Source organism: Bactrocera oleae, chromosome 4 (assembly GCF_042242935.1).
Source record: "Bactrocera oleae isolate idBacOlea1 chromosome 4, idBacOlea1, whole genome shotgun sequence".
In the NCBI taxonomy this organism is placed as follows: Eukaryota; Metazoa; Arthropoda; class Insecta; order Diptera; family Tephritidae; genus Bactrocera; species Bactrocera oleae.
Window position 1 is genome coordinate 70,428,355 of NC_091538.1, and position 25,824 is coordinate 70,454,178.

Below are 25,824 nucleotides of genomic sequence, written 5' to 3' on the forward strand. Positions count from 1 at the left end.
GTTCAATATTTATTTCCATTATTAAAATCTCAAAACAATACGGAGGCCGACTGATTTCAACAGTACTAACTTAACAAAAAAAAAGTGCTGAAAAGTATTCAGCGCGGGCAGTTTAAATGACAATTTTCGGAAACTTTCTGGTCACAATGTATGTCATAGTTTTGGGTAGACGAAATACAAATCACGAATAAACGAAGATTTTTTTTATAGACAGATGTATGTATCTATCGGCGAATTGTCTTCAAGTCAAAAAGCACTTAGTAAATACTAAAGATCTGGATTACGATTTTAAATAGACTGCTTTCATTGAATTTGCGTGCTTAGACCTTTTGTAGTTTGAACAGATCCGACTTATACTCCGTTTACTAAATCTATCTTATGAAGCATAGCAATCTCATCCCTCACTACGCCTTCTTCATACATTAATAACTGATATTTCTCTCTGATGAAAGTTTACACAGTATAAGTAGTAAGGGCCGTATTTACGGAGGCCAGTCGAGCTCTTCGCGGTCGTGTTTTGTTTTCACAGCATATTTCAAGCTAGTTCTTGGAGAAAATACAGTCTTTTAAGCTGCAGTCTACAAAGCTTATTGGTGTTCCGATGACATCAAAAGGTCAATTGCACCGCAAATGCCCACCAAAATGTTTTCACTTTGCCCAAAGTCTCCAATATTATTACACCAGCAGTTTAGTTATTAAATTATTGATTTTATTTTTATTTTTGTGTTATGTATTGTATATAAATGAGATGGTTAGATTACAATTTCAAAAGTTAAATTGGAAAATAACGCAAGGCAACAGATAAGCCAATAAACCACTTTTATTATTTATATTTATGTATATGCATATATATTATATATAATATATTTTAAATGCTTATATGAACTTGTAAATATTATATTTATATATGTTTGTGTGCGTGTGTATATGTATGTATGTATAATAAAATATTTTGTATTACAAATGCAGAGTATTCGATATTTTCTGGATTGGCATTAATATTCAATATTAATAGAGTTTTCCGTGTTATATATGTATATAAATATCTGTTTGTATATAGAATGTTTGTAGGTAAATATATATAAAATATGTAGTTGTCTGTAAATATGTAATAAATTGTACACTTAAAGAGCTACAGGCGTATAAAGACGCGCTAAGGAATTAGAAACAGACTAAAGTATTAAAAATATCTGTATTTCGTTTCAACAGTTATGTATGTATATATATCTATGTATATATGTGTATGTGTAGTCAGTTTAAAGTGTTAACTTAATTTTAAGAGTAAAAATATAGTTGCGTTGCCATTATTATTATTATTAATATTATTAGTGAAATGCAATACAACGAATGCAATAAGTACTTTTCATGAGATACACACTTGCAGTCGAGCTGTGCTACAATGGCATAAGAATATGTATGTATGTATAGGTATTTAATATTCAAATCGCTAATAAGCCAAGGCACATATGGAGATTTCCTTGGTGTTCGTGTTTTCAATTTCATTGACATCCGGATCATCATCTGAGATGATTCAGCATCGCATTAATGCGAAAAGGCACTGACTGGCTTCTGTTTACAGTTTAATGTTTTTCTTTTGTTCTTTTTTAGCTGCTTAAAGATTAATTTTTATTTTGTATGACACGTGCGTGTGTAAGAATGTGAATATGCAAACAATTTTAGTTGTGTATATGAGCTTTTGCTGGCACTTCTAACAGTTTGCAGTTTTTTTCTTAAAATAAAATTTTATTACTTTTACAATGGATACAAATATATGAGCCTAATCGTTTTCTTTCGAGCAAACAGTAATCACAATCAATTTTAAATATTCGCAAATTTAAAAAAATCAACATAAAAATATTTTTTTTTGTGTTGAACGCTTAATTCTAATTTCGTGGCGCTTGTCGGTTGAACTTAAAGTTTCAATTTGTTTAATTAGCATTTATTTGTTTTCAGCTTGAGCGCCGTTGTGTGTAAATCCCAGTCGTATTTCTGCAAGGCCTCCACTGTGGCGGCAAGACTCAGTTCTTTTGCAGGTAAAATATTTTGCAGCTTAATGATTTTGATCGCCTTGTGCACATCCCAGCCGATGAATTCGAGTGATTGTAGGCAACGCGTTGGCTCGACAATCTGAAAGTATGTATAAAGTGCCATATTATTGAAGGGGATTTAGCTGAAAAAAAAAACTGGGAACAAATTTATTGCAACTCACATTCTTGCCGAGCACTTTCACCATTATGCGCACCTCATCCGAGTCCACGCCACGTTCGCAGCCTTTCGGCTTTTTGTCGGAAAACTCTAGCAGATCTTCGCAGCTCACAGAATTCGAGTCTTTTAGACGCGCAGCGGCTGCCGCAAAGTATTCCGTTTCGGTTTGAGGGCGTGTCGTTGTTGTTGCAATGGAGGAAGCGCGCGCTACTTTGTGCACTTTGTTGGTAGTGCTAGAGCCACTGCTATTGGCTGCAGTGGTAGTGCCAGACGGCTTTTTATCCATAGCCAGGTCAACGGATTCGCGAACTTTCTTAAAGAGTGCATTGCCGGCGAGCTCGTTGTCGGCTGTCAGACTACTTTGGCCGCTCTTCTCTCTGATAACTGCAGCCTCCGTGGCTGGTACTGTTACAACTTTTGATGTTGTTGCGTCTTCAGCAGCAGGGGTGGCTAACGTTATGGTTGCTGTGGTGACCACAGAGGGTGCTGGCTTTATTTCCGTTGTTGTATTTGTTGTTGTGGTCAATACCGCAGTTGCGCTCACTGCTGGCGCTTGTGGCTTTGTGTTCACCGCAGCAGCGGTAGCCAACGTTGTTGTTGTTGTGGTTGATTTAGCAGTCAGTGAGTTCTGTTGTAATTTGAGATTCCTTTCGATGTCCAGATTGCGCAGCTCATCTTCATTCACGTATAAACCACACATTTTGTTCGTGTCGAAATCTACCGTCTTGCCTTTGTGGTAGTGCTCCTTTTGTATAGAGAAATTGTAGAAACCATCTGTCACATCGGGTGACTGCAACACATTGCCCTTGTCGTAGTCGGCTTCCATTATCGATTCAAAATGCAACGAAGCGGAGTCAGTGGTATTCACGCCCGAACCACTCTCCGCATCCGTTAATTTGTCCAGGTTCTGATAGGTGTGGCCGTCGCTCGAGTGAGGCTGTGACGCATGCTTTGTTGTTGACGTCCCCATTGACGACGTCGATGTGGTCGCCTTATTAGGTGTCACCTTCGATTGCGCTGAATGTGGCGCTGTCAGCGCACGCTGCATCACGCCGTTGCTAAGTGCCAGCGCTGTGACTGGCTTTATGCCATCCTCCGTGGGTGTGGTTTCTGTCACCATATTTAGCGTGCGCTGCAGACCATTCACCGGTATTATGAGCGGATATTTGCGTACATGCCGCTTGGCATTGGTCTTAATGTGTTTTTTGCCTTCGCGCGGCGGCAACGGTATGGGATTTGTTGTGTCGTCAGTGGGCGTTGTTGCAGTTGTTGTTGGCGCGTTTGTATTAGCGGCGCTCTCGGGAAATTTATAGAATGTATTCGTTAAGTAGCTGGGGCTTTCGCAGGGCGAAGAACCGCCGCCATTACCGTCTCCATTGCATATCGGCGACGTTGCAGTATGCTCGGTGGACTCACTAGCGTTGCAGCCATTTGCTAAACGCGCGTCCGCGGTGCCATCCAGTTTTTTTGCGCGCCCAGCAGCGCCGCGTGTAGGCAATGTCATTGGTCGTGGCGCATTATGCAATGGCACCACAATTTGATCACCATTGTCCCGACAAGTAATGCCGCGCGCAGGTTCATTGCGCTCATGCAGATGCATGGAGCGTCGCGGCAATGTTTTTGCGGTGGCCAACTCGAATTCATTCGTGTCCAGATGTCTTAGCAAAGTGGCGGCGGGACTGAGTCCCATACCTAGACCTGCGCCCAGTGAGGATTTGCGCTCAATTAAACTGTTGTAAGCTTCGCGACCCTCCTCGCCGATAATAGCCTGCAACGATATAGAAATAACGTTGGGGATTGAAGGGCGAAAATTAAAAAAATAAACGATAATTAGGTAAACAAAAAAATAAAAAATAAAAAATATACTTAAATTAAAAAAACGGATATATATTTTATAAGAATAATATTTAATAAAAAAAGTATTGTGTAAAAAAACAATATGTTAAAATTAACACAAATTTTACAAAAACTGTCACAAAAAATTTAACCTTAAATTCGACGTGACTCTTAAAGAAAAGTCTCATAGTTGAGAACCACTGTTAGTGTATTTGTAAAAATTGGCGCTTTCATTTACATATGCTTTCATTCATCCAACGTCAATTTTGACTTACTATCTGCACCTTTCGGGCATCGCTGCCTTTAAATCAGTTAAATTGTTACCCCGCTATATATTTTAATTCGTGCACTATCTTTCAGAAGCAAAATTTTTAAAGAGAGAATAGTGAAGATATGACGTTATTGAAGAGAGATCATTTAAATGACTTGGAAAAGGTTAGATTTCGTCAATTTACTTGCAGTAGGGTAATTTATACGCAACACAACCTTATGATCTGCAACACTTCTGTTTGGTTGGAGGTGTATGGTTGTAACTATAAACCCATAATATTATAGTAAAATAAACAAATTTTCTTGTATAGAAATACAATAATATTTTATTTATTTGCTTGTGGTTGGTTTAATTCCTTCATTATTGTTGTTAATTCATATTTTTGCTGTATTTTGTAGATGTCAAATTGCGAACAATCGAACACGTTTTTGAACTGCATGCACTGAATTTCCTGTACTATCTTGTTTCAATATTTCAATTTTTTTAATTATACATATGTATGTATTATTGTTTAATTTGTTTCGTTAAATTCACATCTGTTTCAGCTTTTTTTTTTTGTTTTTTGTTTTTTTTTTGTTTTAGCTTTAGTTTTAACATTTCAATTAATGCCGAAAGTTAGCAACATTTTGATTCAACTCAACGTTCTAACAGTTTTTTTTCTTTTAATTTAGTTAGTTTTTAAATATATATTATTTACTTTTTCTCTTTCTTCTTATGGTTTTGTGTATAATAAACATGGGTAGCGTATAAGTAAGTATTTATGTATGTATGTATAATATTAGTTTGATTATGTTTTTAGAAGTTTGTTAAGTTTTTTTGTTTTTAAATATCATCATTTAATAGAATAGAAAATACAGCTGACTTTCATTTAAATCTTTTTTTATTTTAAATTTTAATTTTATTTGTAATTTTTATATGTTTAATTTTTATATTTATTTTAAATATAATATAGTTTTTTGCTTTTATATTTCAAGTATTATTTTATTTTAACTTTGTTTCTTATTTTTAAGTTTTATTTTTTCATTAATATTTTGTTATGAAACATCATAAATGCAACCGGCAATGCAATACATGCAAATACAATAAAATACAGTAAATACAATTTTTTTTTTTTATTTATTTGATATTTTTTTTTTTACTTTTATTGCTTTCAAATAAAAGTTTTCTGCTTTGCGTTTCTTATTTAGAATTTAAACTTTGCATCTTTGTCGTTCAGAATTAAGTAGTAATACGAGTACGAGTAGAAATAGACTTTTTTTTGCCTTATCGCGCTAGTTGCGATTGTTTTTTTTTTTTTTTTGTCGCCAAGAAACCAAGATACGAGTACCAGTACATATGTGCATACATTTGTAAGATTAAATATATTTGTATGGAAATGAAGCGTGTTGCGATTTTTTAAATAAATATAATAATGATAAGTATGCATGTAGAGAGGTCAAGGGCAAATTAGAATATAAATGGCATTGACCATACATTTACGATTACATATAAATTTGTATATACAAGGATGATTTTACATATACCATATCTTTTAAGTAATCATCGTACTAATGTCTAAATATGTTCGCGAATATATATGTATAATAAAATGAAGGAATATAGCATATAATATAAATGTATGTATGTAATTGTAATTTGAATTTAAATTTCCGCTGATAATATCGCCAAATGTTGTATACCTAAGGATATAATATATATAATACGAGTAAATGTGGAGAGATATGTATACAAACACATATTGCCACCTATCTAATTAATGCTCAGCCATAATTATGCAAATAAGCTCGCCTTATCAATATTGCAAATATTGCGAGCGATTAACATTTCAATTCTACGCTAAAAAAACGCTAAGCTGTCAAGAGATCAATTCTTATATGTAAAGATTTAACTGTATGTGTGGACTGGTATATAGTGTCTAGTGTTTCAAGCATAAATACCATATATTAAGTCTATACTTTAGCAGAGCAACTAATTTTAGAAAAATATTTTCATTTCTAGATTTAAGAAACAGTAAGTCTAGAATACTAAGGATGCTAAAATTTGTTTTTGCCGTCATGTCGTTGCTTGCAGAGGCGATAAAAGCGTTAAAAAACGGTAAGCTATGCTAAAAAGTATTTTGTATTTCCTTTACAGGCACTGCTAATTTTAGGCGTAACATTTGTTAAGGAGATATACAATAAGTTTGGAATTGCTCCAAATAAAATTTTAATGAATATTTGCTGAATAAAAAAGTCAGAAATTGAAAACTGCAGCACTAACTTTAATGCTTTAGAAATCAAGTGAAGTATTATAGTAAGTAGTGTGTGTGGAAATAATGTTAATGAGGCGGTGAATCGATCAACCGACAACAGCAAGCACTGGTATATTTCGTAATTTATCATTTCCTAAGTTAATTACAAAAAAAAATTAATATTTTTTTATTATTTTGTGCTCACAACCTTATACTTATGTAAAATCCATAAAAGATATATATTAGTGTTTGGAATACGAAAATTAAAAAAATAAAAAATGCATAATATGAATTAGACATACGATTTTCGATATTCCAACATCAGCAAAGATCAGAGATCGTATAGAAATCATAATAAAGTTTTCAATAATTTTGCGCAGGAGCTGCCGATTTGGCATATTTTCAATGATATTGCACTGATCGATCTATTTAGTAGAGCTCATTAAACTTATTTAATGAGAACGCCAAGTAACGCTCTACTTCGAAAAGGTATTGTTTAGGTGATAGATTTGGAATATCGGAAATAAATTCTGAAAACACAAAAGTTTAATTTCGACAGAGAAATCAGCTAAATTACTTCAGACATCTAGGATTTAGTATATTAGAATCTCTTAACGCTTATAAGCTCGAATACATGGTTTCAAGTGCCTGTAAAGTCGCAAATTAAAATTCGCTTTATGCTAAAAATTATTTTTTTTTTTTTTTACTGAGATTCAGATCAGATTGCGTGTGTAAGGCGGTTTCACAATCGAGTTTACTAGCAATAAAATCATAGCGATCTTTGTATTATCTGCTATATATCTAGATGTATTTTTGTAATTAATTTTTGTAAAACTTTAGAAGTCATGAAATTTTCTGCATATCAACAACAAACACTTTTTGGTTAAATACTAATTTATGGTTTATTTTCATTATTGTTCATCTGAATTTTCGGCCATTTTTTTGTCGCAAATCGATGATACTTGTATAATACTCTAATAACCCATGAATTTCAATTTGTATAGAGCACTTCAAAGCCCAGCATATATATTATGTATATTTAATTATGCTTGTCATTGTCTCTCAAAGTTTTGCTTGTAATGAACTTAAATAATTCCAGTTTAAACACCGAGTGGTGGTCAAGCACGCCTCTATTACAGCGGCTAAAATAGTAGAAAAGACCATTTTTATCTATATTTTCGGGTAAAAAATCTATCTGTAAACTTCGAATGTAAGGCAGCTGAACCTCACATTCCAAGTCAAGCGTTTTCAGTAAGCGACCTATAATCAGCAAATTAATTTCTTGGAATAAGAAAAAGTGAAAACAACCGATATTACCATTTCTTTCATAATTCTAGCTTCATTGAAGTTTCAAGTAAATATACTGTCAGCTTTGGTAATCTGTTGTATTGACCATTTCAGTGCTATATCCGTAAAAAAAACTATTTCCGCCTGCTTTTTTTTAGCGGTTGCAACAACATATATATATTTAGCACAAGTAAGATATTATATAAGATGGATATTTTATCTTTTTGACTTCAGCCTTACTGTAGTTACAATACGAATATGCCATAAAAGAGTGCAGAGTTGTTTGATCCTATTAAATTACTATGCTTCGAAATGACGAAATATTAATATTTTTATGATTGAAAAGTTAACCATCAATATGGAGCTTGTAGCCAACAACTATAAACTCTTTATTTTATTTTTATTTTAATTTTTTGGAGGAACCTCATTTTTCTTCCTTATAAATGTTATTTTTCCTTCAATTCTCATCGTGTTTATGCTTGCAATGTCATGTTGTTCTTATTCGCATTTGTACGATTATTGTTTTCATGAAGCTTCGCTATTGCTATCGCTTTTGTTTTCAGTAAACAAATTTATAAATTGTAAAAAATATGATTTATAAAAATTCCATTAAGCTATTGATTGTTGCGCATAAAAAGTCTGCAAAGTCTGCATTGTAGTTGTTTTTGCATTAGGGAACATTTCACATTTATGTATGTATGCACGAGTACGTTAATGGGTGATGGTGACATAAATTCGCAATTTCATGACTTATTGTTGCACGTTGCACATACGTATGTATGTATGTATTTGATCAGAATTTGAGCTGCGGAAGTTGTGGAAAAATTTACGAGATGTCAGTAAAAACAAATACTGCGCAAAAATGACTGAGTGCATGCGTGTGCATGTGTGTATGTGAGTGTGTGTGTGTGTGTGCGTGCGATTGATGCAGAAAATAATTAATTTCGATAAGGCACTCCCTATGTTAAGAATTATCTGCGCTGCTGTTGATATTTTGTCAATAAACCTTACGGCATCAATTACCAAAATCAAACCACCAAACTGTGCGGTGACGGACCAATAATCTGGATCCGCTGCCGCTGCAGTTACAAGCTTTTGCCTTCTACATAAATGAAAATATACAAATCTCACTACAACGTCATATAAGATTTGTATTGTATAATCTCAGGGCCCTACTAACATGCATGCCCAACGAGTGCTTATAATTCTGAAAGCAACGATTGCGACCGGTCACAGGTGACAGGTTGAACAACAGTCGCTGCTATGTAACATATATTTATATCTTGTTAAGGGCTTTCAAAGTTTTCTGCTGTTGCAACAAGTAGAATTTCTATGGTAGCGTTTTTGTTGCGTTACAATATACATATACTTTTTTTGTACAACAATAAAATACTGCTTTGACTATGTATTATATTGCTTATAACTAATTCAATTCTTTTCATTACTGTACTTTCAATTCTCAGCATTTCTTTGCCTTATTGCTGCTCGTCCAACACATTACCAAAAAGTAAATTGAAAAAATATCTCAGCATTTTTCTTAGTTATGGAGCTGGACTTGGTGGTACATGAGGTATGAACTCGGTGCGAAAAGCGAACTCTTCGCTACCGCTGGAAGAACTGTCGCTCGTGTAGGATGCCTCGCCTGGCATGACGCCACCGCCGCTCAGTGCGAGGCCAACGCCGGCAGTCGCGCTGCTGACGAGCATACTGCCCAAAAACGCGCTGTGTGATTGATGTTTGGTAGACGTTTTGCTTTGCCGTTGTTGTTGCTGCTGCTGCTGTTGTCGCCAGAGCAGCTCATTCTGCTTTACTGTTGACGCATGTATCTTCTCGGGCCAGTGAAATTCCATTTGCTGCTTGGCGCTGCCCAAACTTTTTTGCAGTGCTGTTGCGGTGCCAGCCGCTGTTGCTGGCGCTGCCGCATTCAATAGCGGCAACGGCAGGGACTTGGGCGGCGAGGGATGTACGCGGTTGCGCTCCTCCGGGGAGGAGTTGGCGAAATTGGAAGTGGGACTTTTGCCGGTCAAACGACTGACATCGAATTCATGGAAGACTGCGTTACGCGCACTGATGCCGCTGAGCGCGCCGAAGCTACGTTCCCCAGCGTTTCCTATGCCGATGATAGGCGCGCCACTATTGTATGGTGGCGCCGATGACGTAGCCGAAGATGAACCCGAACCGGAGCCACCGCCACCGCCACCACTCAAACCCATACCAACTATGGTATTGCCAACGAGGCCACTGCTTCCATTCATGTCCATGCCTCTTGTTGGACCACTTATAGCGGGCGCTACACTGCCGCTATAATTATTACCCGGTCCGCGCCCACCACCAAAATCATATATACGGTCTTCGTAGGCAAATTGTTCCTCCAACTGACGACTGTAATGATGCGACATGCTGCGTCCACCGTAATTGTAATGCGGCGCCGACTTTATGCTCACATTCGAACCGTACAACTTTTTCTGCGATGTCGTGGCCAACTCCGCCGCGTCATCGTCTTGCCAGTTGGGAGTTAACAATTTGTGCGCTACACCATTACCAGTAACACTGCCACCGCTTGCTGGTCGGCGGCGACGGTAGAGTGAGGAGACACGCGCTCGTATGTCGCATTCCGAACGCGCAATACTGGGATTACAATCGCTTACCGGGTCACCATCGCTTGATGAGCTAGAGTCCAATATGATGGGATTGTAGCTGAGACGACGCAATGTGCGTGCGCGTATCGAGCGCGGTTTGTAAGATGAAGCGCTGCGCACATGCGGTGTGTGTGTAGCGTGAGTTTCCATAGCCGAATGCGTAGAGCGGCGTTTCAAACGCTGTTGTGGTTCGGACAGCACCGGAGAGATGGGGTTCATTGGATTGTCGGTGAAAGACATGGAGCGCTGACGATGACCACTCTCTTTATATTGATCGGCATCGAGAACGCCCAAAGCGCAAGCGCTGCTCTTAAGCTGATTGCTGGAGTACACCGAAGTATTGCTTACATTCAGAGCCGACGTTTTATTTGGTGAAGCGCAGTTGCCGTATTTTGTGGCGCTAAAGCGCTCGGTTGCGAGCTGTAGGCTATCATCTCTGTGTGTCATATAGCTGCTGCTACTGCCGCTAGGGCCTAACGTCGCTGTTTCTTTGGGACTGTAGTAGTTTTCTTGTGGGCTATAATTTGATTTTTGGCTGCTTCGACGTGAAAGCGAGATGTTCGTGTCACGCGAAGCGAACCCCGTGTCGGGTGTGCTGGATCGTTTGTCTTCAGTCATTTTCTGATCCTGCATTAGATCACCTAGCGCCGACTGCGCCTGCGCGTGGCTCTGTGTATTAATATATTGCAAGTGCTTGTCCAAATGACTGGTCGCGGCATTGAAGTCGAACATTGTTTGTACGCCATTGCTGTAATTGTAGATAGCGGATTTGAGGCTACCAGTGGCGCTACTGATTTCATCCTCGATCGACGATACGATATTGGAAAACTGTTCGTTCAGCAAGGTCTCATCCGAGTCGGTTTTGTCCAATTCCGTGTAGGTGTGCATGAAATCCAAATTTAGCGCCTTCAATGTATTCTCGATATCCATAATATTCTCGCTGATACTTTTTTGATTTCGCACAGCACGATGGGATTGCGAATCGAGCGTGGAAGTGGGCGATATTGTGCTTTGGGTTAGGGATGGCGGTGGATCTAAACTTAGTGGACGACTTAATATTTCACGCGATTTTTCAAAACAAAAATCGGAACTTTCTTTATCGAAAATCGGTATACGTAGATCGGGACCGTTAACATTCTTGATTTCGCTTAAGGAGCGAAATCGCTATTTCATCAAACCATTTGCGGTTTCAATGTTTAATAAAATATATATAGACATAAATGAAATAAATGAGCAACAAATAAAATTCCAAAAACAAAATAATAATAAATCGAACCCATAATTTTTTATTTTTTTTTTTCAAATTAACGTTAGGGGGAGGGAGAAACATACAAATGTGGTTGTTAGTAACTCGGCGCAACAGTTGAGAGTTCAGTATAAATCGAGGCAATGGCGCTTGCATTGAAAATCAACACTAAAACTCACCTGTAAATCGGGTATGCTCTCCAGTTCTTCAGTGAAATTCTTCTTTTTCGAATATGGCGATAGCGACTTTTGCCCTGCTGCATTTGCGTTCGCGCTGCCAGCTGTTGGCGAGGAGTTACCTCCAGACGCCTTGTCACTGGCATTGCTGCCGCTACTCGTTAAGTGCGGAAATCGGAAACTAAATTTCCGTTTTGGACTATGTGTATTGGACGATTGGTCGCATACTAAGTCGTTCATTGACCTACAAATAGAAGCGATTCGAAGAGTTAGTATTAACAAAAGAATTTTTCGAAAATAGTAAACAACTCACCTCGCGCTAATTTCATTGGCGATTTCGATCGCTTGATTTAAAATGCGCTCGTCTTTCACCGATATGGGTTTAACAGTGCCTGATGATTTCTTCTTCGAGGATGTGCCGAACTTGCTGCCGCTGTTACTATCACCACTTTTGCCCACCAATTTCGAAGTGATTTCGGCGAATTCATTTTTTTTGTTTGTATGCTCGAAATCGGATGATTTCGAGGCGGCTGCACTTGTGCTGGCGCTCATGGAACCAAACATAGAGTTAATTTCGTCCAAGAGCGACGGTCCAAAGTCTAATTTGTCAGCAGTCATTTCGTCATCGGAAATTTCATGGTATTCGTGTGGATCCTCATTGCTGCCGCCATTCTTGCCTGCGTCGCGCCATTGCTGTAAACTGCCGGCAACTACGTTAGCTTGGAAGCCTTGACTATCCAGACCGTAGTTGTTATTTTGCATAGCGAGTGTACCACCACTACGCATAACTTCATCGTCTGCCTTGTGGGTAAATGGATTGGTGAAGGACTTGCTGTGTGACTGCTGACCGGGAAACTCGAACGAGGACTGTCCGCCATTGCCCGTGTTGAAATGCTTGGGTGTATTTTCCGTTGAGGATATAAATGTAGGATTCATTGACGTGCCATGACCCTCTTCGGGGAAATAACCACTAGCAGTTTGTAAGGAATCGGGACTGGTTGGTGTCGGTGGCAGTAGAAGTGGTGTTTGCTCGATATCTTCCGATGGCTTATAAGGTGTAACGATTTGCCGTGGCACATGATTGTACTAAAAATCGTTTTTAAATTAATAACAAATAAATGGAAGATAATTATTCATTACATTTTGCGAATTTCCAAGAAAAGCTATATCGCCAAAAGAATCGCCATCGATGCCTACATGGCCAGTGTGTTTAAAATCATTCTGCGGCTTTGATATCATTTCTGTGCGTAATTTTCGTTTGCTAATGCGTTCACTGGTGCGACAAAATGAGTCCCTAAAAGTAGTTGGAGCAAAAATATAAGTAAAACTTTTAATTATAAAAAAATTATTTTTAAATTCACCGGTTAGCCGTGGGTAAACCCTCCAGATATGCCACGGTATTTGAGGGGTTGAAGAATCCCGTCTTTCCCGATGTAAGTACGCCCTTCCAAAACGGTGTGCCCGTATTGCGATCAAGTACTGTTATGATATCGCCTTGTCGATACAATAAATGATCCTTCTTGGGCTCCAAACAATGCACAACCGCTTTCAATTGCTCAGGCTTCATATCGGGCAATAGCTCATAGATTTCCGTAAACTTAGGACGTTTTACGGGATCATCTTGCCAACATTTCATCATGAGCGTGTAATATTCCTGCGGACAGCAGTCGGGTTGCTCGAGGCGCTGTGTAAGAAAACAAAATATATTATTATAATTTATTTAAATTTTTTTCTCAAAAATATTCACCTGATAGTTTGGTGCATCTATAGCTTCAAGTATCTGCAACCCGGTGAGAGCAGCCCAAGGTTGAAATCCATAGGAAAACATTTCCCACAGGCAAACACCGTAAGCCCAAACATCTGAGGCGTTAGTAAAGCGCAAATAGTTGATGCATTCCGGTGCACACCTGTAAGGCATAAGGTGCAAATGTTATATATTCAATGCAAAAGCAAATTTTAATGCTATTACCAGGCAATAGGAAGCTTTAGGTTGACATTAAAATTTGTCTTGTAATAGTCTTTGCCTACACCTAAAGCACGCGACAGTCCGAAATCAGAAATTTTAACCTTATCTTTGCTGAAAACCAATATGTTTCGCGCAGCAAGGTCTCTGCAATGAGTAGGATGAGTAGGAAAAACACAAATTTTATATACTTGTATGTATAAAAGTATAGAATGAAGGAAAAGGCTGTACCCACCTGTGGATAAGACGCTTAGTTTCCAAGTAACGCATACCGTTACAGATTTGCATGGCAAATTCGCAAAGCGTTGGAATTGTAAGAAAGCTTACGCGTAAACCGGGATCTTTTAGACATTCCAGTAGAGAACGCAAATGCGCCAACTCAGTAACCAGCATTAATGAGTCCGTAGCCAAAACGACACCATATAAACGTACAATATTTTCATGCTCAATAGAGTGCATTATGGCGGCCTCCTTCAGAAACTCCATAGGATTCGATTGCATACGCTCACGGCATAAGCATTTAATAGCAACTTGTATCTGAAAAAAAAATCAATTGATTTACTATTATTTGAGTACCGCTTTTTATTTCTGTGCACTAACCCTTTCTGTGCCATTGGTCCACACGCCTTGTTGTACTATGCCAAATTCGCCAGTACCCAGTTGTTTATTCACCGTTATAGAATCGGCTGGTATAATATGCTTGTTATTTGGTGCCCTGCTGGGTGAGTTGGCGTTGCGCGCTGTTGAAGGCGACTCCGCCGCACTATGCAATGATGCATTTGAAAGTGTTGTACTGCCATCGCCGCCGTCACGCTTGACGATTGTGGCCGGCGCCTGTAGTAAGCGCTTTATTTTACTCAGATAGCCATGTGGAAAGTGCTTTTCGTAGTATTTGCGCAGTCGACGTATTTCTGGCCGCGACAGTCCTATGTGCTTGAGGTCTTCGTCAGTTGCATATTTGACGTGGGCAGCATTTGTAATTTTCAGTTCATTTCTGCGAATAAAAATATAACATATATACAGAAATGTGTGCGCTGAATAATATCCACACAACTTACTTAATTGCATTATAATAATGTTGTAATTCTGCTTCTGTTAGAAACTCATATAAATCAATTTGGGAGCATTCTGGAAAAGTAGAAAAACAATTAATAGATTGAATACTATTTTTGTATGAAAAATTTTGTAAACTGGGGCAAGCACTGATATTAGACCAAAATATCCAATTCATTTTTCTTCTTGTGCTTCAACTATTTATCTGCAGCTAAAAGAGTGTCATGCAAATAAATAACATTTTTGTGGTAAAAAAAAAAATGCAGTTGTCCAAACGCCCGCGTACATCCGTTTCATCTGCCCATGGAGACAAAAGTCATTTCTTTCGATTTTATGTTTTTTCCTTTTTATTGTTATTTTTATCGGTTGCATGCGGCATGTGGGTGTGAAGTGGGAGCGCGCAACAAATGTCGTGCTACAGCTAAATCTAGCATATGCTAGGCCGACTGTCATGGCTACGGTGAATGCTTTTTAGTTGCTGGTTGTTGGTTGTTGCTGCGAAAGTTGCTCTGGCCTAGTTTGACAGCAATGCCACACACACTTTGCAGTTTGTTGTTCGCTGTACTCTGTGGGAATGACTTAAAAATAGCCAACGGCGCTTATTTCGAAATGTTCCATAGTGTCGGAAAGCGAACAAAAGTGGCAGCAGAGCCCTTGCATACTTGTTTGCTTTCTGGTCGTCCCACTACCCGTGCATGAACGATGCGCATACATAACATACATACATACAAATACCGTATTGCGAACATAATTAGTTATCGCACTTGAAATGCGCTGACTCAACCCTCTGCTATCCGGTAGGTTGATATGTTGTTTTTTATCCACACATTACAGACACCGTTGTATCTGCTATTGCTACACGACATTACACTCCAATTCACAGCCAGCAGCCAGTAGTTAATCTACCCTGAACTATTGTCCGTGAATTTGGTTAAATCGATTGAAGTAAGTTTATGACTTAAAAGGTAACTGCAAAATTTTAGAATACAAAATTCTTCAATATTTATGCATGGATGTATATTCTTTGACAGGGTACGTAGACGACGCCGGTGTCATTTGCGCTGGTGTTCGTCATACGTTGGCGTCGAATTGCAAACGCCTTTGTAGTCTGAATTTTATGCATATAGGTATATTATTTTTAACTTAATAAGCATTTTTAATGTTTGTTATACTGGCATTCACAAATTTTTTCTTTGTTGATTTTGCTTTTGCTCCACTTAAGCACTGCTTACCCATTTTAGCTGCTTCCTTTGTTGTTATTGCATTTAAGGAAGTGCTAGCGCTGCAAGTTCCGGCGACGTATACCCCACCTCCCCTCCAAAAACAATGCCTTTAATAATTATAGACAGCGACATTCACTGTTGCGAACATAAATCTCTGCTTTTATTGCAGCCTGCTGCTGTTATTACTGTCGCTGCTATCTCAAATGCAGTATAAAAGGTCCCACACATTTCCCAAGCTACACTTTATCACTTCACTTTTGATTTATATGACGCACAATTGCAATTTTCAATTTCATATACACATTTTCTCAATTAGTACACCAATTGTACAAATTTTTATCAATATCTTCCGTTGTACACTTGAAACACGAAGCACAACCAGACAAATGCACACAAATGCAGCCAAATGAAAACTACAACGAAAATGAAAACAGAAATTTATTGAATGTACCCAAGCTGATTGGAAAACGTTAGTTGGGAAGCACTACAGCAGAATGGGCACATTTATCCAATTGGAATCGCTTATGGTCCCATTAGTTTCATATTTCGTAAAGATAAGAAAAATAGAACATTGGTGGAAGCCAACAGATAATGTACATTTAAAATAAAATATTCTTTTGATTATAACTTAAAATGTTGGAAAGGAACTACTTCGCTAATAACTTTTTAATACTTTCATAAAACTGTTATTTACAAATTTCAAGTGTAAGTTCTCTAGACGTTTTACAACACAGTTTTTACTAAGCTGTCAGCACTGGTATGGTTTCTCAAAAAAACGAAAAAAATTGGCAGCATTGATCTTGGTTTATTTTGATTTTCATTCGACAATATCTGACATATAAAAGGTAAACATTAAGATTACACATGTTGAACCGATAATCGTTTTTCTATTTGTGTTATAAACATTTGCTCGGATCTGAATAGTAAAGTTTTGCTTAGAGTTAAACCAATATATCTTTGAAAAGTAAAAATTAAAATGACGAAAGATTACAGTTCTCGTAAATTGGAGCGTAAGCAGCGGCGGTGTGAGGCAATAATCCGTACGGACTTTGATATTGAAAGTAGTGAAACGCCTACATGCATTCTTGCTATCTTGAATGCCGGTCTTTCTACAGGCCTTACAGAAGAATCCGTGTTATCTAATGCAATCCAATATGCACCTGTGCAACAAGTAATCATGTTGCCAAACAAATCATATTGCTTTTTGGAATGCAATAATGTGCTTGATGCGGAGCGTATTTATAACAGCATGCACGGACGTGAAGGGTTAGAGCAACGTGGAGGTGTGGTTTATTTGTCATATTTTAAAAGTTTACCTATGTGCAGGGAAGAAAATGTTTGGGCTAAACCGCTTCCTGAAGGTCTCATACTATTGCCGAATTTTTTGACAGAGCCTGAAGAAAATATGTTATTAAAAGCAATTAATATAGAAGATGTCGAACAAAATGATTTAAAGCATAGACGTGTAAAACATTTTGGTTATCAATTCATATATGGAGAAAATAACGTTGATGCCACAAAACCGTTAAACGAAAAAATACCAAAGGAGTGTGATATACTCTGGCCGCGACTAAAAACTGAAATGGCTAAGCTGGGTCTACCAACATGGGATTGGGATGTTCCGGATCAATTGACGGTTAACATCTATGAACCTGGACAGGGTATACCTCCACATGTAGATACGCATAGTGCCTTTCTCGATCCCATTCTTTCCTTATCACTATTTGGTGAAGTAGTTATGGATTTCCGCCGTGGCTCTGATCGACAGCCACTCAAATTGTTACGTCGTTCAATGTTGGTAATGTCGGGAGCATCGCGTTATGACTGGACACATGGTATTACTCCGCGTACACTTGATGTTGTGCCCTCCGAGACTGGTTTGACTGTGAGGCCGCGCCAAAAACGTATTTCATTAACTTTCCGTCGTTTGCGACGAGGTCCGTGCGACTGCAGATTTCCGACACTTTGTGACTCGCGCATAAATACACAAATTAAATTGAGTCCTATCATAACCGATATGATAGCTGCACAATTAGAGGAAAAGAACGTGCACAGCGTTTATGATTGTATTGCGCCACACTTCAGTGAAACTCGTCACACACCTTGGCCACGTGTTGCTGAGTTTCTACGTAGCTTTCAAACTGGATCAGTGTTACTCGATATTGGTTGTGGCAATGGAAAATATCTTCAATGTAATAATAATGCTTTAACAATTGGTTGCGATCGTAGTAGTGGACTTATTAACGCGTGCTTAGAGCGTGCAAAAATCATTAACGAGGATGGCACAAATTTGCCAAACGCTTTTCGTTGCGATTGCTTACATATACCTGTCCGCAGCCAAGCTGTAGATGCTTGCATTAGCATTGCGGTTATTCATCATTTAGCAACCGCAGAGCGGCGTTTGGCTGCGATACGGGAAATGGCAAGGCTGCTGCGTTCAGGTGGACGTGCACTGATCTATGTTTGGGCGAAAGACCAACGCGCTAATGATAATAAGAAATCGGCATACTTACTGCAAAATAAAGCCTTAAATAAAAAGAAGACAACCGTTGAGCAACAGCGACAATGTGCAGCAGAGGTGTTGCAACAGCTGCAGACAGAAGATTTTAAATCTTCAATACATGGTGCACCGCAATTGCCTGTACACACAAATCGCACCGACTTCATGCAGCAGGATGTGCTGGTGCCGTGGAAATTGAAAGGCGCATCAGCTGCGATTAAAGATACTAACAACCATGCGCCCTCAAGTACCTACTTGCGCTATTACCATGTATTCGAGTCCGGTGAGCTGGAGGCAATGTTAGCGCAAGTGCCCGATGTAGAACTAGTGCAAAGCTACTATGATCAAGGCAATCATTGTGTGATTTTCGAGAGGCGCTAGAAACGAAATAAAACACACTGAATTTATATTTACTATATTTGAAGTTTAATTCCCATTTATTTAATGACAGTTTTTATCTAGTTTTTCCATGATAGGTCTCTAAAACATATACAAATGTTTTTATGTATCAGCAAATATCGTTATAATAAATTAATTAACATCTAGACATTCTGAAATAATCGTATATTTAATTGACATTTCATTAATGACAAAATTTGTTTACTGCTTTTTTTAATTGTTGCATTAAAATTCTTACTAAAATTATGTTTACTTCTCTAAAATGGTTTCTACACTTTTTATTAATTTTCAAATAATATTAATTTGATACGTAAATACTTTGCATTAATTCAAAGTGAAATATGTATGTACTTATAAAATATTGGTTTGATTTTACGATTTGGCTCGGATGAACTTATTTAACTAATACGAATATGAAATATTACATAATTCTTGTATTTTTTGTGGTAATTTTAAATAAGACACTAATTTCTTAAAGAAGCTGTAAACCTTTGTTAAAACTTTTTATTTGACCTTTATTAAATTCCTTCGTTTACTTGTTAAAATTAGCATTGATTCAAAAAATAAATTCGCAATTTAAATAATCTATGCAGGCGTGTATAAAACTGATTAACTTAAAGACTAAAAAAATGCACAAAAGGGTAGAAAAATATTTTATTAACAATTAAACCCAAAGTTTTAGTTTGGGTTTGCGCTACTCTCATAATAAAACTGGACGTTTAAAAAGTTGTATGTGTAGTTTTATTATATATTTATACAATATAAAATAATATTTTGTTTTACGAGGTTTTCATATATATATTATTGACTTCGTAAATATCTATATCTTTTATTTGAGTGTGAATACGAAACTATTTAATTGATTTCAATATTTTTTGACATTATATTGGACTTGGGTAAAGCTTCTGGAATTATTTTAGAATAATATGTTTTTATTACACTTGTTCTGGACATTCGAGTAATTGTATATATATATAATACATAGGTTTGTATACGGATACATTTATATTTACCTCCAAAAATATAAGTTAAATGTCGCATTTTCACAATATTTATTTTAATAGCTGTTCGTTGAATAAACAAGAGACGGAATATTTTTTTTTCATTTAACATACGTTTTCTAAACTAAAATCAATTTGAAAAAATGTGAAAAACTTACTTTTACTTATAAATAAATAAAAAATTTAAAAAAGGTAATTTACATTAAAATGTAATAAATAATTAGAATAAAATAAAAATGTAAATATTTATAATAAAAAAATAAATAATTATAATAAAAAAATAAAAAATAAATACATAATTAAAACAAAACGAGAAATAAATTAATTTTAACAAATCAATAATAAAATTGTTGGAAATAATGTTTTTTTTACATCAAAACAATGCGGCGGGCACAAAATTAAAAAAAAAAAACTTTACCTATTTAGTATAAAGTGAAATGGATCTGTGGCCTGAGAATCTGCCAACTGCGCCAAAGCAATGAAAAAAGTTAATTTGCCATAATTCGCCATCTTAATTTTATCATCTTATCAAAACTTATTTGTGTTCCTATTAAAAAATTCGTTTTTGTTAACACTTTAGTTAACATTCAATTTATTCTGAAACCTCAAATTCATTTATCTGTTGCTTTTTTTTAGGTTCTATAATTGTTTTTGGAACTTTTACATTCGTATAGAGTACAGCTATGAAAATGTCTGCATTATGTATGTAAATACATATGTATGTATATGTATGCTCTAGATTTGTTCGAAGAAAATAATAATTAAAATATTTAAACTTTATAATGGCAAAGAATTGAATTCTGAACAGCCCCATGAGAGAATAGTTAATAAGAAATATGTTTATCAGATCATGCGTGTTTTTGTTATTGTTGTTTTAAGAAATGCTGTCGTATTGACAATTTTTGGTTACTTATAAATACCTGTCCGTAGCGTTACTTACACGCGACTGTCGTTGGAACAGATTAGGTTACCTTTTTATATTTAAAAAATATTTTTTTCATAAATTAAAAAATGTTTTTTTTTTTATAAATAAAAAAAATTTATTTTTTATGTATTAAAAAATGTTTTTTTTTTATAAATTAAAAAAATTTATTTTTTATGTATTAAAAAATGTTTTTTTTTATGAATTAATAAATGTTTTTATTCATAAATTAAAAAATATTCTGTTTTTTATAAATTAAAAAATGTTCTGTTTTTTATAAATTAAAAAATGTGTTTTTTTTTTATAAATTAAGAAGTACTATTTTCAACATGCCAAAACATGTTTTGTGTAATTTCGGATAGCAACCTAGTACACAAATGTTTCGATTATTTTCCATAAAATGCTCTATTACGTGGTCAATAAAATCTGCTTAAACTATTTTTTTTAATATTTTTTATAAACATTGAGTATTGGCAATATACTTACTGAAATGTTATCTCTATATAGTATATAGTATATACTTGCTTGTGTATAACTCTATAGGTAGTCATTCAATTGCTGAGTTTTATTTCTATGTGCATGTTTATTTACATATTTATATATTCGTTCCTTTGGTTTTAGGAAAAATCAAATCCTTCGGTTGCACTGTGATATTTGGTTGGTGTCTTTGAACATTTCTCGTCAATATTTTTTTGTATACACTGTGAAGTATGTATTTATGTATGTATGTACATAAGTATATATGTATGTGCATAAAATTTTGTTGCTTACATGTAAATATTTATTTGTTATTTGATAGAGGAGAGTAAAGCTTATACCATATTTCTTCATTAAGTTTTCAGTAGGTGTAAACATATGTATATAAATATATATATTATATTAAATATTTATGCATGTAGATATTGTTTAGGTCATGATTAGTTTTCTATTATGATTTGGTATAAATACTACAAATATACATACATTTTAATGTTGTACGTAATGGTTTTCGGGTCAGGGTCCTACTTGGCTTTCAACGATTCAAACTTCAAATAATTCAATGGAATAGATGTTAGCTTCTATATATTACTAAATTTCTAAGTATTAGTGTGTAAATGCTGATGTGTGTCTATGTATAGTTGATTTAGCTAAATGTGTTTAAGTTGAAATGATTTATGAAATTCTTGAGCTTTGATTTTGGCCTGCCTTTGGAGCCCTGACAAGCCGTTAAATTCCTCTGTGAGTACATACTATTATTATTGTTTCTTTAATTTTAGTAAATACGAGTATGCATAATTTTTATACGGTTTCTTACATTTGTACATAATTGTAAGTTTATTTTTATTTTTTTTTATTTACGCATTTTATTTAAGAGCATATATTCAAAATCTCTTGAGTTTGAGTTACATTCCACCATTTCCATATAATTCAAATTTGCTCCACTGTACAATAAATAATCTCTTCTTAAATATCTATAAATTAAAAAATATATTTTTAAAATATAAATATAAATTTCGAAACAGAATTTTTTAAAAAAATTTTTTGGAAAATTACAAAAAACCAATATAACTATGTTTATTAAGGTTTACGTTATTTGCGAAGTTAACTTATTGTTTGCAAACGTTTTCTGTAGTTTTAGTTTCTGCGTGTCTTAATCAGATTTCTTTTCACATGTATAGAATATGGAATTTAATTGATCTTTTGCAATAAATATTTTATCTCCAAAGTAAATGAATCTACAACTTTAATAAAGTGATATTCTTATGCAAAATTTCCCGCTCTGCACAAAAAAGACTTACGAATTTTTTACATTCAAACAATCTTTTGAAATTTATACGCAGTTAAGGTTATACATCAAAGGTACTGTTCTCGTACATATTTATATATAATAGTACACCATGCCGTATGATCAACACAAAATGTTCAATCACTTGTATGAATGCTCAGGAGGTCATTTCATGTAGGTATAACTTCTATTGCGTATAGCTTTTAAAACAACGTTTTTATGAATAAAATAGTTTGAAGCTTTTTGTAGAGCGGAAAAATTTGTATTTGAATATTACTTTTTAAAGTTGTAGATTTAATTGCTTAATGCAAAAAATGATTTAGCAAAGATTAAATCGAAAATAAGGAGTCTGTTTACATTGGATACCTTTTTTGGATCAAAAACTGAAACACAAGGGGGCGTTTCATATTAATAAGTTGCCACTTGAATACGCGCTTTAAACTGGCATTGACGTTGATGTTGTCCATTGCAAGATAATTTTCCTTTGTAGCATTAAAGCTTTTACAAAATATACCAAATATGCCATGCTATATAGATATATGATATTAGCCATGTAGGTATGAATATATAACTTACACATGCATATCTAAGAATATATTTATTATTATTTAAGTACATAATAAAAAAAACTAATCACTATACGATATATATATATTGAATTCCATAAAGAAACGCAATTCGAAAACCTACAATGTAAGCTCCTAAGCACGTGCATGTATGTGTTTAGTTTTTGATAAACGGAGAAATAATGATAGTAATCAATTATTCTATGATTTTATTGTTGTTGTTACTGCGGTTGCTTAATATAATTTGTTGTCAGCTGTGCTTAAGTCTATACAAAACATATTTACGTAAATATAATAAATAATTACATACATATATATGCTTATAAATAGTAATTAGTTGCACATATACATATGTTACATTAATAATATTAATCAATAATGAATATTAATGACGAAAAAATGTTATAAACAGTATTAATGGTATTTGTAATATTAAAGCTTGAAAGTTTTCAAGTGACTTGTTAAAGCTTTTCGCCAATCTACCAATGGCTCGGGTTGTATTTTTAGAGCTAATATCTAGTACTAAGGTTTAATAATTTTGTAATAAATATACATACATACATACACATATATTAGTTTTATGTACATATGTATTTGTTTTTTTAACGGTTTTCAATAGTTACGAATAGTTCAGTCATTTTTGAGATTTTTTGTGAGATTTTAGACGATAGACCACCCCAACACTAGTTGGCCACGAACTGTTCCAATTATAGCCGAAACATTTGTAAGTGTGTGTGTTAAATACGTGAGCTGGAAGTTAGGAAGAGTATAGGAAAGATTCCAATTATATACTTCACTGAGGATATGGTAGCTTGAAGTTTCTTTTGTGCCTTATTGATTTGGCGCATACAACACCATAACGTGCCGCTGCGCCGACCGTTTGTATTCTCTTCATATATTCATATATGCCTTCCATCTTCCATGTCAACGTTGCTTTCACTTAAACTTAAATAAATGTTTCGGCTGCCATTTGTTACAAATACTCCGTTTGCGGTTGTGGCGGCGGCTTCTCGTGCGGTGGTGATGGTCCCGAAACCGAAACCATTGGTAACGCCGCGATTTTGGGTTTGGCATGCTTTAGCGCTAGCAACTTGGGACTGCGGTGCGGTGAAATGGAGGCAGTTGAGGAACGCTGGCGCACAAGCGTACGAGAACGATTTGTAATGGCTATTTCTGGCAACGGCACCGCCGTGGCCGCGACGCTTGGCACGAGTACTAACTCCTCGACAGTGTCGTTGGAATCTCGTGAGACGGAAGTCTTCTTCGATATGCCCACAAAGGTATTTGGACGCTGTTTCTTCTCACCATTCTGCAAAGCGACGATGGCGGTGGTTGTGGCTGCGATGCTGGCTGTGCTGTTATGCAGTTCATCTTTGATGTGGGAAGGTGGTGTTTCAATCGAGATGCTGCCCACAACCACATTAGTTGCGGCCATTGAAACCGCTGCGGCCGCCGATGTGGATGGATGATCGCAGCTGGTATTGGTAGTGAGCACGGATAGAGTTCGCGATTCGCCGCAACAGCCTGCACTACAATTGTTGGCAATGGGACGGCATTCGCGTAGCTCAATAGCGCTACCGTCGAGATCGTCTTGTCTCCGCTTCGATGCATTCGGATCGATGTCATTGTTCCCTTCATTGCGCCACGAACCCTTATTGTCGGAGAAACTTTTCTGTAGTAAAAATTATTTCCGAAAATGGTATATACATATATATAAACGTAAACATTTGAGTTAGTTAAAACATTTCCACACATTTCTCAACTCACCTTGCGCTCATTGTCGGTGATATTCTCGGCGCTGCGTGCCTTCCGACACAATACACTCTGCGAACCGTGTCGACGCAGGAATTCGATTGAATCAAATCCTCTACCCTCGGACGACACAAATATGGCCGAATTGATGCGACTACGTGTGCATCGTTCCGAAATGGAGGCAGAGCGCTCCTCGTGCAACATGTGGAAATGCTGGAAGCAGAGACACAAATACGTTTTCAGTGTGGGGGCGCACAATATTTTCAGCGTATTTCTGTCGACAGGATACATGGGACAAAAGAAATATAAAATATGGCGCGTTGACGGACGACAAAAGCAAATATTGAAACTGCAAACATTTATTGAACGTTTATTGAAAAGTGAAATTCGTGCTTTAACACGAAAATTCGGTATTTTGATTTGTTGGTTTTTTTCTAAAGCATACCTATGTAAATACATAATACATATGTACTCTGATTGCTATATACGCAAGTACAAACACACGCCTCTAAAATAACAAACGTACAAATCATTAAACATTTCTACGAAAATCAAAAGCGAACGATTTGGAAAATTGGCGCAAAAACATGTTAAGCGGGTGTTTATTTCTAAATTATTTCTATTTTAGCTTTGTATGTGTGTATATGTGTATGAACACATTACGTTTTGCTGTGTATACAGGTGTATGTGTGCATTGTGCGTTCATAACTTTTGTGTATGTTACATTAAATCTTACCGTTATGATTCGAAAGCAATTTTTATGCTAGAAATGTGTTATAATTATATTGTG

The 25,824-nt window shown here is 35.9% G+C and overlaps 3 protein-coding genes across 4 annotated transcripts in view; 1 reads left to right on the forward strand and 2 right to left on the reverse strand.

Annotated features, from left to right (window-relative positions):
- Positions 1 to 687: 687 nt before the first annotated feature.
- Ack-like (activated Cdc42 kinase-like) lies at positions 688 to 16,542 on the reverse strand. The gene is made up of 12 exons (XM_014247696.3): positions 16,139 to 16,542; positions 14,912 to 14,981; positions 14,454 to 14,847; positions 14,089 to 14,390; positions 13,860 to 14,000; positions 13,638 to 13,797; positions 13,252 to 13,574; positions 13,031 to 13,184; positions 12,204 to 12,976; positions 11,894 to 12,134; positions 2,210 to 3,973; positions 688 to 2,127 (listed from the first exon to the last, which is right to left on the reverse strand). Exons 1-12 carry the CDS (start codon positions 16,140 to 16,142, stop codon positions 1,933 to 1,935), a joined length of 4,521 nt encoding a protein of 1,506 aa, XP_014103171.2. The 5' UTR covers positions 16,143 to 16,542; the 3' UTR covers positions 688 to 1,932.
- A 405-nt stretch (positions 16,543 to 16,947) lies between these two features.
- LOC106627119 (alkylated DNA repair protein alkB homolog 8) lies at positions 16,948 to 19,760 on the forward strand. Of its 2 annotated transcripts, XM_036367313.2 has the most exons (2): positions 16,948 to 17,395; positions 17,456 to 19,760. In XM_036367313.2, exons 1-2 carry the CDS (start codon positions 17,106 to 17,108, stop codon positions 19,008 to 19,010), a joined length of 1,845 nt encoding a protein of 614 aa, XP_036223206.2. In that variant the 5' UTR covers positions 16,948 to 17,105; the 3' UTR covers positions 19,011 to 19,760. The 2 variants fall into 2 exon arrangements, with proteins under 2 accessions (XP_036223206.2, XP_014102603.2); XM_014247128.3 differs by having other exon boundaries at positions 16,948 to 19,760.
- Positions 19,761 to 23,420: 3,660 nt separating this feature from the next.
- The window catches only part of LOC106627129 (uncharacterized), a 50,629-nt gene continuing 48,225 nt past the window's right edge, over positions 23,421 to 25,824 (reverse strand). Inside the window, 2 exon segments of the mRNA XM_070108343.1 lie at positions 23,421 to 24,954; positions 25,050 to 25,247. Of these exon segments, the coding sequence (XP_069964444.1) occupies positions 24,256 to 24,954; positions 25,050 to 25,247 (897 nt within the window). The 3' untranslated portion in view covers positions 23,421 to 24,255.

Coding starts and splice junctions, on each gene's coding strand:
- Ack-like (XM_014247696.3), bottom strand. Junction 13,798..13,859: donor CTAAAGCTTCCTATTGCCTG/GTAATAGCATTA, acceptor TATGCCTTACAG/GTGTGCACCGGAATGCATCA. Junction 2,128..2,209: donor TGAAAGTGCTCGGCAAGAAT/GTGAGTTGCAAT, acceptor ACATACTTTCAG/ATTGTCGAGCCAACGCGTTG.
- LOC106627119 (XM_014247128.3), top strand. CDS start 17,106: ATGACGAAAGATTACAGTTCTCGTAAATTGGAGCGTAAGCAGCGGCGG.